Source organism: Lepidochelys kempii, chromosome 26 (assembly GCF_965140265.1).
Source record: "Lepidochelys kempii isolate rLepKem1 chromosome 26, rLepKem1.hap2, whole genome shotgun sequence".
Lineage (NCBI taxonomy): Eukaryota > Metazoa > Chordata > Testudines > Cheloniidae > Lepidochelys > Lepidochelys kempii.
In genome coordinates this window covers 6,727,922-6,744,957 of record NC_133281.1, presented here as the reverse complement: position 1 = coordinate 6,744,957, position 17,036 = coordinate 6,727,922, and the positions used below count along the sequence as shown (strand labels likewise).

General features: G+C 45.1%; 1 protein-coding gene across 5 annotated transcripts in view; it reads left to right on the top strand.

The window, feature by feature from the left end:
- LOXL2 (lysyl oxidase like 2) overlaps positions 1 to 17,036 on the top strand; it is a 97,279-nt gene that overhangs the window by 25,187 nt on the left and 55,056 nt on the right. For all 5 annotated transcript variants that reach the window (XM_073324947.1, XM_073324949.1, XM_073324951.1 and 2 more), the window contains one exon: positions 1,955 to 2,130. In XM_073324947.1, the coding sequence (XP_073181048.1) occupies positions 1,955 to 2,130 (176 nt within the window). The remainder of the gene's footprint in view (positions 1 to 1,954; positions 2,131 to 17,036) is intronic.

Here is a 17,036-nt window from a genome sequence, read left to right as displayed (position 1 = left end):
ACTTTGGGGTTGGGCTGGAGCCTGAACATCTACCCTGCAATTTTATAGCTCCATAAGTCCAAGTCAGCTGACATGGGTGAGCCACAGGTGTTTGGCTGTGGTGTAATCACACCCTCTGAAGCTATGGCGATGGGGGGATATATAGGAATCTAGTTAGAGAGACAGAGGAGGGAATGCAGCAGTTGCAGAGGCTGCCCTGGTGTTTTCAGTAGCAGCCGCAAAACTGGAAGAGGCGGGGGGGGATTCCTTCCATGTGACCAGCGTGAGAGCTTGCATTGCACCATGGCCATTCATGTAGGCTTGGCACAGGGCCTGGGGAAACAGCTCAGATCCCTTGTATATAACATAGTAGCAATGATGCCGAGGAGGTCCTATACATCTCACTTTTAAAGGTGTCAGAATGGATTGTTACAGCTGGGGGAGGGGGAATCTCTTTCTGATCCCCAAATGTGGAACACCCCTTCTGTGGTCTGTCACTTGGGTTAAGCATGCAGGGCTTGATTTTATTTCAGAGGCCCACAGCTCCCCTTGAAGTCCTAGGGGCTACAAATGCTCAGTGCTTCTGAGGATCAGTCCCTTCAAGACTCCAGGGATGGGCACTATATGCAGCCCAGAGTTGGGACGGTAGATTCCATGTGACGCTGTAAATGCTTTCACCCTCATCAGCTGTTGCAGGGAGAGTGTGGCCCTGGTGTTGAGATGTGGCCTGTGATTTTAGGTGTCCAAGCTGGTGATGCCTTAAAGGGGGCCTGATTTTTCAGAAAGTTGGGGCTCAGCACTGTCTGAGAGTCAAGCCTTGTTAAGGTGTTTCAACCTGGAATTCCAGGCCTCCCAAGTCATTAGGCACCCATTGAAATTTGGGCCAAAACACACATTTTAAAAAATGACACGATTCAACCAAAGCTCGGAGTTCTCTCCAAAAGGAAGTGTAATTGGGATTTGACATATTAGAGAGGATGCAAGAGGCCCTGGATATAGACAGCTGATTCATGGCATGTGCAATTGGAGGCCATGCTCTAATCAACTGAGCCAAGGGGACCAACTGACACCAGACGCTCTGAAGTGGCCGCCGTCAGGGGAAGATAGCTTTTACCACAAGGAAGTTTATGATTAAAGTCACTTTTGCCTGCCTTTCCTTCATGTGCTGCTGCAAATGGCAGAGGGGGTGGTACGCCAGAAAAAAGGATTTTGTTCCACGTTGCGAAACAGGACTATCCGCAGCGGGACACTGTGCCTGGCATCCACTCATTATGGTGGGACTCAGATACAATGTGCAGAAAGCGCAGAACTCTCTGAGCACAGCATCAGTGTGGTGTCATGTGTCTATCTGAAATGACTACGCTACATTGCTTCACGTTTTAAATTCCGCTTCAATACCGAAGGTGGGGAAGATTTTCAAAATTTGACTTGATTTTTGGATTCCCAACATGAGACGCATTTAAAGGAGCTGATTTTCAGAGGGTGGGTGCTCAGCACTGTCAGAAAATCGGGCCCCTGCAAGGTATCTCAGCTTGGGGCCCCCAACTCATTAGTCACTTTGGGAATTCTTGGCTTGTGTATCTTAATGCAGACTTAGTTGCTATTGGACATTGAAGAACAGATCCTCAAATCAGTGTAGCTCCATTAACTTCAATGGAGTGATGCTGATTTACACCATCTCAGGATCTAACCCTAAACACGTACCTTATTCAACTTAACTGTTGTGTTTCTGGTTTATAAATATCTGAGGTGGGTCCTGCACAGGCCTGGATAGACTGAATTAACTTGGCTGTTTTCTCAATTTATTTAAGTAAAGATTTTAGACCTTCCTTTGACAGGAGTTACAGTGGGGAACACGCACTTAGCAGAACTGGTGTGTCAGGCTCATTTTAGATCAATTATTACGGAATCTAGATTTACCATCTCTGCAGTTTGCCCACTGATGTCTCAGGTCTTTCTATTCTTGCCTCCTCAGGCAAAATCTGGATGGACAATGTCCACTGTACGGGCAAAGAGGTGACGCTGGCAGCATGTACCACAAACGGCTGGGGCGTCACAGACTGCAAACACACCGAAGACGTGGGAGTTGTCTGCAGTGAAAAGAGGATCCCTGGCTTCAAGTTTGACAAGTCGTTTCTCAACCAAATAGAGGTAAATGCACGTATAACTTGAAGGAACTGATCCAATGCCCATTGAAAGTCAATGGCAGGCTTCCCATGGTGTTCGGATCAGGTGCTATATCTGCCCAGGTGACGAAATTGTTGGGCTCAACCTGCAGCGTTCAGATCCGTGCTCAAACTTGCCTAGCACACTAGATCATAGAATCATGGAATATCAGGGTTGGAAGGGACCCCAGAAGGTCATCTAGTCCAACCCCCTGCTCAAAGCAGGACCAATTCCCAGTTAAATCATCCCAGCCAGGGCTTTGTCAAGCCTGACCTTAAAAACCTCTAAGGAAGGAGATTCCACCACCTCCCTAGGTAACGCATTCCAGTGCAGATGTTCAGAGCTGGCGTTTCGATTGAAGCCCATGTCACGTACTGGGTGTGAGGAAAGGATCCGATCTGGTATTTAACAGCACTGCATGATGCTTTCGTGAGTTGTCCTACGGATGGCTCTTCTCTTATCTACTTCATCTTAACGTAGACGTGACGATATAAGCTATTGTGTTCCAGCCCCTCCTCTGTGAAATGGGGTAATGATAGTTCCTACCGCCCTTTTTCTGTCTGGTCTATCGAGACCAAAGGCCCCAGAGGCAGAGACTGTCAGCATCTAGCATAATATGGCACTGATCTCATTCGAGACATCTAGCTGCTTCTGCAATATAAATAATCGAGAACAATAACATATAGTACCTTTTCAGAACGAAGAATCACAAGGCTCTTTACAAACTATACACTGTTTACAAGAATCACCTCTATTGGTACTAAAATACAGCTGATTGCAGGGTGAAACATATTTAATGGCAAGCAACAACTCTGCATGAGTCCTACTTCCTGTCTTAAGAATAGTATACAATCCGGCTATAACAGCAAGCAAATATTCCAGGGTGTTTTCTTAGATTATTTTTTTGTCAGCAGTAAAATAAAGACACATGCTGATATTTTTAAACAAACGTTTTTAGAATTTCTGCGTAGTATATGGGAAGGTACAAACCCAGTTATTTTTCCTTGTGGATCACCTTTTACAAAAGTAAAAAATTATTGTACTTTAATAAGCATGGCAATCAAATCAGAAAGACACAACATGTGTGATACAGTGCTTGTAATTAGATTAATTCCTTATTTGTTAAAAACTATGAATTATTGGGTGCCGTTTTCTATAGTCGTGATCTGGCTTCTCTTTGGTTGTCTTATGGGCAAATTTGGGTACGACAGAGTTGTCCACGGACATGAGCAGATTCCAAGAGTTGTGGGTTTGAGTGGATTGACTTATAAGGCACTATTTAAAGAACTATTTATGTGCCACTTGGCTAAAGGATGATGAAAGAGGGGCTGTGATAACTCTGCAGAGTGTCTGAAGGAGTTGAGGATTATTGTTCGGAGTGCTGGGAGGAAATTTAACAAGTGTAGGCAGGACGTCCGGAAAAAGTTCTTAACTGGGAGGTTAGGCTATTCGGCCGTGGAATAGTTTCCCATGGGAAATGCTGAAATCTCTGTTGCTTGAGTCATTTTAAAACTAGATTTGACAGACTCCTTGAGAATAAACTGCCAGGACGAATCCTGTAGTGGAAAGAGGATGAGCTAGGTGAGCAAATAATTCTGTCCATCGTGGATTTCTGAGTGGCTTCAGGTTGCAAACGACTCATGATGACTCAGCACAAAGTTGCTCTCTTTACAGTGTTGTAGTGTTTTAATATGAAATACAGAGATCACCCTTCATCATCATTCGCCAGCAGATCCCATCCAATTACCACAGTTATATCCGAGCCTAAGTATAAGGGGGAATCCATGGTATCTGAGCCACCACAGAGTAGTTTCTGTGGCTAAGTCCTGGCTTGGCTGTGGACACATTTTACAACCTGCAACAATAGTGGATATGTGTTTGGTTTTTTTAATGCACTTTTAAAACAAGATTATTCAAAGGACTGTTGGCTGTTCAATAACTAGCAATAACCTTTTAACATTTGGTTCCTACAGACTGCTCCACTGGAGGATGGTAAATATAATTTGGATGGTGAAGAAATGTAGCACTCCCTGTTTAAGAATGCGTAGGCCATGGCCTAGTGGGTCACCACACACACTAGTTCTGTAGTAATCTCAGATCCTCCCAGCATGTGTGTGGTGTCGATGGGGTGATCTCAGCCGTTAGCAGGAAGAGGGTGCCGTTTGCATTACGGAATCAGTCACCGGAGACGCTGGTCCCGGAGCCGCAAATGTAGCGGTTGTTGTGAGTCTGTGAAGGAGGGGGAAAGCTCTCCAGGATGAAGGGGATGGTGGAAGACTTTCACCTGTGCACTCTTCAAACTGTCTGATGTTCCGAGTCACTGTCTGAGTGAATTTACGGTCCGTGACTCTTATTGCCAGGCTCATGGGTTCAGGCTGCACATTGGGTGGCACTATGTAGTTGCCCCTGTTTGAGCAGACTGTGGGGTTTGAATCCGTGATCTTCACTGCTAAAGCCGGGGCTTCTACTGCTTGAGCTTAAGGACTTTAGCCTCCTAAGATGGCTAATGTGGAAGACTCATAAACCTCTTGTGTGGACCAGCCACTCGAGGAGGACATAGGTCCACATTCTCCTAGTATGAGTGGCAAACGCATTGACATTCACACCTGAGTGGAAAGAAAACCCCAGGCCAGAAATCTTAGCCACCCTCCGCTTTGCAGCAGAACGATAGAGAGGAAATGCATTGGTGGTGGTGTGAAAAAGGAGAAAAATACTGATGGTGGGGGTTTTTTGTTTTTGGGGTTTTTTTCTGGAGCGCTGATTCAGTGGTTAGAGCAGAGGACGGAGAGTTCTGGCTCAGCCACTAACTAGCTGTGGCCTTGGGTAAAGCCATTTAGTATCTGTGTATCTGTTTCCCTACCTGACACGACTCACCTACCTCACGGGGCTGCTGTGTAGCTTCAACTGGGGAATGCGTAAAGAGCTTTGAGACAATCTTGTGAAAGGCATCGCAGCTGTGCAAGGAATTGCTACAGTGGCTTTCTCCCATTTCCCATCACCATCCCCTTAGCAGCTTCCCATAAATGAGTAAGAAGGGAAATGAGGCCTTTCGTATCCTAACAGGGATCTCTCAGTGACCAGGTCAATGGCACCATTGTTTATAGGGGAGTATATACAAAACCCTGGAATATCAGAGATGGCTTTGGCAGATGCTCGCTTCCCCATAGCCACCTGGGAATTATCAGCACAGAGGCTGGAGGAAAACATGCATCAGTCTAGACAGAGGTCATCTCGCTTGGGGATGCTTCCGATATTAATCATAAATTCTAGAGCCCTAGTGCTTAGCTAATGGAAAAGCAGAGCGTTTGACTAATGAGTTAAACACATTGGGTTAACTTAGAGCTGGTTTGTTCCGACTTTTGTTGCTTTTGAGGCTTTAATTCATTTTATACATTCCAAGCAAAGTTTAAGCAGTTTAAATGATGCAGATGTGAGTCACTAGCAAGATCCCACAGGAGTAGGAAAAGGTGTGAAATAAAGTTAAATTCTCCACCGCCTGGCTGATCTCTGAGGCTCTCAGACCAATCACGCTAAAGGACAGTAGCAGCCCTCCTGGGACTAGCAGGGGAGCACTGGTGACTTAAGCATATTGTGTTTGCGAAGAAAGTGGAACTGATCTTTTAGGGGCCTGATCCTTCCAGGCTGAGTACCCTCAATCTGTCTAGTTTCTTATAAGACCCCATTCTGATGTCAGTAAACATTTTTATTACCATTACCAGTTGAGGCAGAGGGGGGAGAGTAAATCACCTGGGCCAAAGACCACACAGGAAATCTGTGGACTGAAAGAATTGAACCTGCATCTCCTTAATCTTGGGACAATGCGGTTACCACAAAATCATTCTTCCTCTTGTGTCAATGGAAAGTTGCCATGTCTACCTTAGTAAAGACTGCAGAATCAGCTTCTTAGTCCAGCTCTATTGCTATGACGCATGCAGCCCTTTCTTTCTATTCGAGGCTTGAACACGGTGGGATAGTTTGGATGACCCTTGTATCTAGCTGCATTTATTTATGACCTAATAATCATGGAATCATAGAATATCAGAGTTGGAAGGGACCTCAGGAGGTCATCTAGTCCAACCCTCTACTCAAAGCAGGACCAACCCCAACTAAATCATCCCAGCCAGGCCGTTGTCAAGCCTGACCTTAAAAACTTCAAAGGAAGGAGATTCCACCACCTCCCGAGGTAAAGCATTCCAGTGTTTCACCACCCTCCTAGTGAAAAAGTGTTTCCTAATATCCAACCTAAACCTCCCCCACTGCAACTTAAGACCATTACTCCTCGTTCTGTCATCTGCCACCACTGAGAATAGCCGAGCTCCATCCTCTTTGGAATCCCCCCTCAGTCTTCTCTTCTACAGACTAAATAACCCCAGTTCCCTCAGCCTCTCCTTGTAAGTCATGTGCCCCAGCCTCCGAATCATTTTTGTTGCCCTCCGCTGGACTCTCTCCAATTTGTCTCATCCCTTCTGTAGTGGGGGGACCAAAATTGGACGCAGTACTCCAGGTGTGGCCTCACCAGTGCCCAATAGAGGGGAATAATCACTTTCCTCGATCTGCTGGCAATGCTCCTACTACTGCAGCCCGATATGCAGTTGGCGTTCTTGGCAACAAGGGCGCACTGCTGACTCGTATCCAGCTTCTCATCCATTGTAATCCCCAGGTCCTTTTCTGCAGAACTGCTGCTGAGCCATTTGGTCCCCAGCCTGTAGCAGCGCATGGGATTCTTCCTTCCTAAGTCCAGGACTCTGCACTTGTCCTTGTTGAACCTCGTCAAATTTCTTTTGGCCCAAACCTCCAATTGGTCTAGGTCACTTGGACCCTCTCTCTACCCTTCAGCGTATCTACCTCTCCCCCCAGTTTAGTGTCATCCGCGAACTTGCTGAGGGTGCAATCCACACCATCTTCCAGATCATTATCTCTAAATCTCAAGGCACTTCACAAAGGAGGGAAATTGGGGCAAACTGAGGTATAGGGAGGTGAAGTGTCACCCAACAGATCAGTTGCAGAGCCTGCAATAGAATGCAAGATCTCCCGAGTCCCAGTTTATTGTCTTATCCGCTCGGCTGCACAGCCTCCCTGCGAAAGTGGTCTGGCTTTCACCCGGAGCTCCAAGCAGAGCTCGGCACCTCTGAAGATCAGGCCTCTCTTATTTAGGTGCCTAAATATGGATTTAGAGTCCTAAGTGTAGGCGCCTGGGCTTGAAAAGTTTGGCCTCTAATTATAGCATGAAAGGGAGATAAAAGCCTGAGTTTTGGCTGGTGCATGCGACGATCTCCTGAAACCTTTCAAAGGCAGGACAGAAAGAAGGGGTTAGTTCTCGAAATCCCTCTCCTTCCCCTGCTAGCATAGATTGATGCTATTGATTGTTGGTGCACACCAGTTGGTGTAGCTCAGTTGAAGTCAGTGGAGTTATGCCATTTTCCACCTGCTGAGAATTTGGTCCAATATTGGTATGTTCCTATCTCCTGCACATCACTTTGCGTGAACGTTGGGGCCTCCTAAATAGGATAAAAACATACTCTTGCTCCTACTGTGCACAACCAAACCCATTTTATCACATCTCTCTGAGAGGTCAGGGCATGCTGGAAGGTCCTCTCTTCTGCTGCTTTATTACAGCAGGATCACAGATCAAGGCGAAGGGTGATCGGCTATGAATTTTAAAATTCCATTCCACAGATATTTTTCAGTAACAGTTAGCTGCTAAATATCTAACCTTCTCCCCCCGGGGCTAATCTTCACTTTATCTTGTTAGCAGCTGGTATGACATAGTTTCAACCCAAAGGTGATGAGATCAGAGGGTCATAAAATCCGAAACAGGGAGGTCAAGATGCCTGTGCGAATGAATGTTGAAAGTCTTTGCTTTTCCATTGCACGTCTGAGAATCTTGCACATCTTGCTCAGATTCACCAAAGGAAACGGTTGTTTTGTACACTCCCACTTTTTCACTTCTAGTGCACCTGACGCAGTCTTCTCCCACTCATCCGCTTTTTCCAGTTGGAAGGATTCTGGTAGCTTGAAATTCTTTATTAAGTAGGAGCATCACGGCCTGGTCTAGGTGAGAAAATTCCACTAGTTTAACTTCAATCACTTTTTAAACCAATGCAAACCTCCCATGTGGATGCCCTTAGTTTAGTTTAGTTTTAAACCAATTCCTAATCAATTTAAGATTAATCAAAATAAACTTGGTTTAAGCCAAAATAAGGGGCTTTAAAACTGCAGCTTTAACAAATCCAGTGCCTCTTTCTCACATAGAAAGGCCTAATTTTTTAACAACTGTGACCTTTCCTAAATGAATGCTTAGGATTCTGAGTTCTAATCTTCTGGGTTCTGAGTGCTAATCCTATGAATTATCAGATGCTGCCACTGCAAAATGTTTTAATCAAAGTTTTGTCTACACCACGCTAAAACACCTGTGGCTAGCCTCTGTCATCTGACTTAGGCTTATAGGTTTGGGCTGCAGGGCTATAAAATTGCAGTGTAGATGTCAGGGCTCAGGCCGGAGTCTGCGCTGTGAGACTCCTTGAGGTGGGAGGGTCCCAGAGCCCTGGCCTCAGCCCAAGCCTGGATATCTACCCTGCAATTTTATAGCCCTGAAGCCCAAGCCTTGCGAGCCCAAGTCAGCTGACGTGGGCCAGCCACAGGTGTTTTTACTGCAGTGTAGGCATGTCCTCAAGGGTTATCGATTCCTGAGTTCTATTACCAGACCTGCCACTGACTCCTTATGTGACCATGGGACAGACTTTTAACCTCTCTGTGTGTTAGGTTTTCCCATCTGTAATATGGGGATCATATGCCACAGCCCCCTTGGGAGATAGGTAAGAAAGATTACTTGTTTGGAAAGTGCCTTGAGATCCTCCTGGGATAAACACTTTAGAACTATGAAGTATTATTAAGATTTAATACAGAAGGCTAGATCATGAGCTGGTGTAAATCAATGTAGCTCCATTTCAGTGGGACTCAGTCAGTGGAGGTATGCAGGCTTACACCAGCTGAGGATTTGACCCAGGTTCCTAAAATCAAACAGACAAAATCTTTACACTCTTCAGAAGCAACATTATATCCCTCTAGCAAAGGTTATTTTTATTGGAAAATGTCCCTCGGGTTCCTAATCTGGAAACACTGCAAGTAAAGCATGTAGGATGAAATTTTCCAGAGATGACTGTAAAAAGCTTGGTCTGTGTGTATGATGATCAGAGAGACTTTTTTTCCATTACAGCTCTTTTCATAGTCTGAGGATTGTGTCTCTCTTCTTCCTTGCTCCTTTCGACCCCATCCTGACATGAAAGAATATACCTGCTCATTGCTGCTTTGAAGCAATAATTCTTCTCGCAGCTGAACAAAGGGAGCCTTCCCCAGAGCTTTTCAGTCACATGCATCAGTGTCCTTAAGTCCCCTTCCTTCAGCAATGTGAGGGTTCTTGTATGATGGAAAAGCTGACGGTTACAGACAGAACCTTGAGGCACAGCTGTTTAAACTGTTACCACTGGTTCATGCTGCGTGGCAAGGAGGTATTATTATAGCCCTTTGCCCGCTTCATCTGATGATCTCAAAGTGCTTTATTAATACAGCTTAATTCATCCTCACAACCCCCCAGGGAGCCCATTATCCCTCTCTTACAAATGGGGAAACCAAGACACGGGAAGGTGAAATCTTTCCTAATGCCACCTAGGAGTCCCTGTTAGAAGTGGGAATGGAACTCAGACGTACTGACTCACTGACCCCTGTCTGAACCACTAGATCCCACTCCTTCCATCACGAGAAATTTCTCTCTCTAACCCTTACAGCACTGAGATTAGTTCTCTGGGAGTGGCACTGAGGAATGGGGGAGGAAACTTTTTTTTCCATTCTCTATAAACCACCTTTCTCACTCTCAGCTCGTCTTCCTGTTCCCCTGGGAGCTCTCGCTCGTCGCTGCCACCCAGTTCCCCACCGCAGCCCATGCCATACCACTTTGGCGCCTTCCCTGATCCTCCCTGGCCATCACGCCTATCCAACCCTCCTCTTCCTCCCTACGGGTTCCCAACAAGAACCAGTAGCAGGGGAAAGCTGGTCACGGGGGTGAGCACAGCCCAGAGATGACCAAGGTTTTTGGCTGAAAACGGGACAGCATTTGCTCTGACCTGCTGTACCTCCATGTTATTTGATGCTTTAGCATTCCTCATAGTGCCCTCAAAGCCTACGTGTCCCATATGTGTCGGACAGCAGGTGTCTATGTCTACACTTAAAACGTAACAGCGGCACAGCTGTGTCACTGTAGCGCTTCAGTGTAGACACTCACTACGGTGACAGGAGGGGTTCTCGTCACTTGAGATAATCCACCTCCTTTAGAGGCGATACCTAGTTTGATGGAACAATTCTTCTGTCGACCTAGCGCTGTCTACACCAGGAGTTTAGACCAGCGTAGCTACATCTCTCCAGGGGTGTGGATTTCACAACCCTGACAGACATAGCTATTATGAAGAGAGTTTTCAGTGTAGACCAGCCCTGAGCGGAGCTCCTTTTGAAGCTGGACATTTCTACTGGGGATTGGGAGAAATTTGTTACTATCTATGGGTAAGAACTCTAATCATCTCAACAAAGCATATACACCCCCTGTCACAGACCCACTGCTGCTGACGTTGTGTCCCCAGTATTGCATTCATGGCTTGGTGAATCCAGGCCCCTCACTGTAAGCCAAGTGGTGAACTCTTGACACCCACTGGTACAGCAGTTGCCTCAGCTGTCCTGTTACTTTCAGTAGGGTTTGTGATCTGGTCCTTTGGGAAGACTCATTGTCAGGCAACAAATGGGTTAAGAGAGAGACAGGCTGAAATGTCACAACCAAGAGTTAGTGATGGAAGATCTGCAATGAATGGCGAGACACCAGGCTAGAAAGAACAGATTTATCTTAGGGCAAATTTTCAACCATTCCAAAAAACCTCTTCATTCCTGCCAGATATTTTCTGTGGTCATGGCATGATTTACCCTTGAGATTTGTTCAAAGGATCATTTCTTGGGGGTGATCCTAAAAATGCACATACCAGAGCAGCCCCATGAATGTGCTGCTGGCTTGTGAGAATTAGCCTGCTGCCTCTTCTCCTTGGCTGTGCAAATACTCGGCTTTCCAGCGTTAGGAAGGGAGTGTTTGCTCAGCTCTACTGGGAAGTTTAAATTACAGTGAGTGAATATTACAGAGGGAAATTTTCTCTCCTGGAAAAAAAAAAAAAGTGCGTAGTCTAAATACCCAGACAGCGTCTCATTGATGTTACGAGAGCAGGGACCTGTGGCTTGGGCTTGTTTGCTAATACCTCTTTGCCTCTGTGAACCTTAAAAAGGAAAGGCAGGTAAATCTTTCACTGCTGAGAGTAGTCCCCTCTCTCCACTTCATCACTCTTACCTGTGTGTAATAGTAAGCAGCATGCCACTAAGGGGTTAAAAAGCAACAGTCTTGGAGTGGAAACATGGCAGGTGTGTGGCTAACCAAATTCTAATAGGGTTTCTGCATGTGAATGGAAAGGGAGCACAGAAGGAGTAGTGTGGAGTGCTTGTCAATGCTGAGCTTAGTGAGTGAAAAGACAGGCAAATTGAATTTGCGAATCTATTTACTGCAGTCTTTACATGTGTACTTACATGGATATGGCTATACGTACATACACATTATAGAATACACATGGCCAAATTCATCCCTGGTGTAACTCCATTGTCTTCAGGGAGGTGGGTTTATTTCATTACGTTGTATCCACGTTTTAGAACTTAATCTGGATTCCATTTTTTAAACTCCAGATAAAGCTTGAAGCTGTGTTCTCTCTGATCCACATTAGTGGCCAGATTTATAGCTTGGAACTAACCATGATTGTGGAGCATATAACCAAGGCTATTTGTAGTGGCATGGCTTCTAGACAGACAATAAGATTGATCGGATGCTTCTAAGGCCCTGCTAGCCGTACCCAGGGTGAGTGCCGGGGGAAAAAGTAAATCAGGTTGTTCTTGGGGGGTCAGTGTATGTCTATGAATACACTTGTGAATTGATCATTGGATTTCCTTGGGAGCATATAAGAAAGGAACAATAAGTGTTATAAATACATACTCTGAGTAGCAATAATAGCTACTCTGGAAAATGTAAGGCATAGCAATTTTAGCTCCTTTCACCCAAGGATCTCCAAGCACTTTATAACCATTTAATTCAACTTTTCAATGCCCCTTTGTCCTAGATGCCCATTTTACAGATGGTGTAAAGAAGCAAGAAAGGCTAAGGACCGGATTTTTCAGTGAATCGCTCAAAAACCACAGTAATGGAGGGGAAGCATTTGGAATAGAACCCAACAGTCCTGACTCCCTGCCCCTAGACACGCTGCCTTGCCCATTCCTCTGCTAATTTACAATGAAAAATGATACTGACCCAGGGTAGAACACGAATGATCTAAACCAAACAATCTCTGCATCATGGGATTGATTTTTCAGTTACACTGAGGCCCCTTGACACCATTCCGGCAGTGTAAAGGTGCCTTCAAAGGTGGAAATGTACTCTGTACCTGCTTTAAGACCCCTTTCCATGCCAGAGTGGGGTAAAATGAGCCTTAATGTAAATGAAAAACATTTGGGACTCGATTCTCAAAGGCTTCACCAGACGTTGGCAGCTGGCATCGAATTCGTTCTGATGTTTGTTGATGTTCTCCACAAAAGCATGAGTGAAGGATATAGGCTTTCTGCCGTAACTTTTCACGGCCTGCTTTTCAAATAGCTTGTCTCGCCACCTTGTGTTGTCTAAATATAGTTTAAACATACTTAGCAATTTTATGGTCTACAGTAACGGGATCCTACTATAATTTTTAAAAGTAGACACATGGTAGGTGGTGTTTTTTTTTAAAGTATCTCAAAAACATCCTTTAAAAAATATTTAATTCTGCCCCTTCACTTAATATAGGATTCACTACTAAGTATACTTAATGGCTGCAGCTTTTAGATATCTGCAAATAAATCTGGGTCTAAATTCCAGCACTAGCTAGACTGTGGGTGGAACTGTCTGTAGGCATGGTTCCTGCCATGGGGAGGAACACAGTTAAGTCCTGCCTATGTTACAGCTTTTAACCATGTTATTCCGGGCTCTGTTGACTTGGTGGTGTTTGTAGTATATAAGCTGCTTCAGACATAACGATTTGGGACTCAGGATGGGATGTGCAAGATTCGGGGGGAACCTATCCTCTTACGATGTTCTGCAACTTTTAAATCTTCCTTACCATCTAGTTCCTTTTGTATAAATGAATGAGGTTTTCCTGTGGGCATGGCAGGCTTTATCTAGTTGGTGGGATTCTAGGCTAGAAAATATGGCCAAGGGCCTGTTCTAATTTCCAGCACTGAAGAGTGATGTTCCATAGAGATGGTGTGCACTTCTGTCCAAAGCTTTCTCATGCACCCATCTCTGCAGTATCTCAGGAACCATAAACAAGAATTAATACTGTGGTCCAATTTGGCTGGCCACTCATAAGCTGCCTTGTCTTCTAAAAGGTCACTTCAGAGGGTGGTTCATTAATCCTCTGAGCCAATGAATGGAGTCATCTTGTTGATGATGAATAGAAGCGGGTGACAGAACTGAATTGGACAGGTAGGCTGGTCTATCCCATCTATTAGGACCGGCTCCAAAGCCTATACAATGAATGAAGAGTTTTCTATTGATTAAATGGGCTCTAGATCAGGCCATTAATGAACACCCCTCGAAAGAATGACTTAATCGTTGGCATAGAGAAGTGCCCTAGCAGTACCAGTTTAGGGTAAGTTTAGACCAAAGTAGCTATTTTATACGTAGAAAGGAAATGTTTATCACTCTTCCCTATCTAGATTATGGCTAGAAGTGGACAAATAACATAAAAAGCTTGTCTCTCTCACCAGCAGAAGCTGGTCCAATAAAAGATATGACCTCCCGCATGTGGGCTCTCTAATATCCAGGGAATGACACTGCTACAACACCACTGCATACAAATAAGATATAGTCCTCTTAAAAGTTACATTGAACTTTAGGAATGGCTAGCCAAGGGGATACTGAGCTTTTTAAAGTACCTCTTGGCCATTGGTTAGAATCCAGAGGTTAGAATCCATTGGTTAGAATCCAGAAGTCACCGTCTAATGGTCTTCAATGACCCATGTGGCATGAGGTTGGTGGCTCTGAGTCTACCTCACGAAAAGCATCACCATGTTTTCCACTCAGCCTCAGCAAAGAGGCCAAAGGTGGAAAGGGTTACAGGGAACATCCTCTTCTCTCGCCCCTGGAGGGTTGTCCTTTCATGGTGAGAGGTGGCTGTGAGCTCCTCAGGGCAGGCAACTCTTCTGTGTTTCTGGGGAGCACCTAGCACACTCTGGGCACCAGTGCAAATAAATTATAAGTAACATGTGGGTGAAGAGAGATGCGTGAAGGAAATTTGGTATTGCTTTTACTCCTGTGTGTCCTTGTTCTGAGCAAAATGGAGGATCTCAGTCTGCCAGGCCAGCTCAAATCATTAGTATTTATTTATTTATTCATTCATATTATGGCTGCACCTTAGAATCCCAGTCATAGGCCAGAACCCCATTGTGCTAAGCACTGTACAAACACAGAACAAAAAGTTAGTCCTTGCTCCAAAGAGCCATGCCATCAACTAACTTGATTCCTACTTGTCAGAACGACAGCAGTACTGGTGAAAGTTGCTGACTTTTCAGTCCTGGAAACTGAAAAGCCCCATTTATCCACAGAGCAGATTAAATCCAGGATACAAGATTTCACAAATACATCTTGCTTTCTGACTTACCCACTCTCAAGTGTTCTTGACGTGAACAGATTTATTTTCTTGTTTGTTATGGCAACTCTGTTTTACTCTTTCTCTGTGTCAGTTTAAATGTTTACTTCTCTCTAAATGCAAACCCGCCCGCAACATAAACCTGTGTCGGGGGGGAGGGGGAAATCTGGGCATTTGTTCTTGCAGCCAAAGCCCAGACAAACATCAATTAAAGTGCAGCCATGTTAAACCAATGGGTTGGTTTAATGCTATAAATTTGCAGTGCTGCTTTCTGCTTGCTCAAGTGGTTCCTTCTGTTTGGGTTGTGGCTGTCACTTTGATGACCTGGGAGGGCGGTGGCTCTGATGGCAGGTTTGGTGGTCCCATGCGGTCTCCTGACAGAAGTTCTGAGTTGGGCAGCTGATAGACCTGAGAAGGCGATATTCTCTGGTTCGGAAAGGGACCGAGGTATAATCTGCTGCAGGTCAGTCTGAGTTTGCAAGTCCATCCAGCAGCAATGGCCTTGTTAGGTTTTCTCATGGGGTACAGTCAACCTCCTTCTATTTTATATTGCCTCCCCTGAAGCAACTTACCACCATTAATGAACTTATCCTCAGAGCACTTCTGCGAGGGAGACAAGTATCCTTCTTCTCTTGGACTGAAGCGACCACTTGTCACAATGAAGAATCTCCATGATACTGCGTACTGCTATTCTCTGTCTCATGTCTGCCAGCTGATCCTCTCCCCTAGCATTTCCCCTTTGTCACCTCCATGCTGGCAACTTACAGTGCAAAGGGTGAGGCTGCTTGTGAAGCCCTTCACTGTGCAGCAAAAGCCTCTGCAATTTGTATTGCATTAGTTCCTAAAAGCTCCCAACATTCACAAAGACCTCATCATGTTAGGTGCTGGGGTCCCTGTCTCGAAGAGCTTATAATCTAAGTAGTGGTCTTCGGGCATTGCTCCCTCAAGGCTCTCATCTTAAGGGAGCTTCCATGTCCTACCTCATCTATATTACCGTGCTTACTTCACATCTGGGACACTGGGATATTCTTAAGTCCATGCTACTCGGCAGAAGTATGTATGGGTGGTTCCATATGTCCAAACCAAGACAGATCTCCTATACATTAGTGCATGGGGAATGGGTGGAGAAATAGTTTGGTTTTAAAAGTCACTTTAAGTATATGGAGTTAGTTGGGTAATGCCTTCGTTGTGATGAGGGAGCCGATAAACTCTTTGTTACCGTTGCTTTAATAAAGGAGAGGAGGACTCTCTGGGGTGCGCGTAGGGCTGTATGGAGACGTTTTTTGATAAAAAGTATAAATAGATGGCCAGTCTGTTGAGTCGCAACCCTCGTGACTTTGTGCTTTGGAAGCAAATACATCTTGGGAAGTGGTTTTTTAGAACTTGACGGTAACTAAAATAAAAAGATGTTTACGTAGCTGTGGGGACAGTGGGATAGGCCAGGCATTTGGAAAAGAAGCATAAATAGAGAAGATGGATGAGGAGGAAGACGGTGGATCAGCAGTAGGTGAATTGTGGCTCTTGCCAACAAGGCTGGAGGACTGGAAAATTCAACCTTTAATTTACTTTCTAAGGTTTTATAAGGAGACAGCATAGCCCAGTGGATAGAGCACTGGGCTGGGTCTCAAAGTGGGTTCTGTTCATGGCATGACCACTGGGCTGCTGGATGATCTTGGGTGAGTCACTTTGCTGCCTTGTGCCTCAGTTTCCCCATCTGTAAAGTGAGGATAATGATAGCTACCTCCTTTTGTAAAGTATTGTGAGATCTACTGATGTACAACATTAGATACAAGCTAGGTATCGCAAGAAGGCGGATGGTGTACCTACTTCTCCTCATGATCCAAAATATAATTAGTGCACATCTAGAATGGAGATGAATTTAAATTCCTACCATCTTATGAGGCTGCATCTTTCCATGTGTGCTGGTTTCACGAGCAGGATTCACACTTACATCTCTCGGGTGGTGATCTCACCAGGAACTTTTGCATTTTGACAGGTGTAAAAGGCCTCATCAGGCCCAGAAATGTATTCCAGTGCTGAGCTCAGCTTATTATTGGCCTGGCTACTCCTGAAGTGGTCATGAGGATGAAGGAAACACATGGCTTGGCCAGTGCTTTGATAATGAGCAGAGCTTTCATTCCCTTT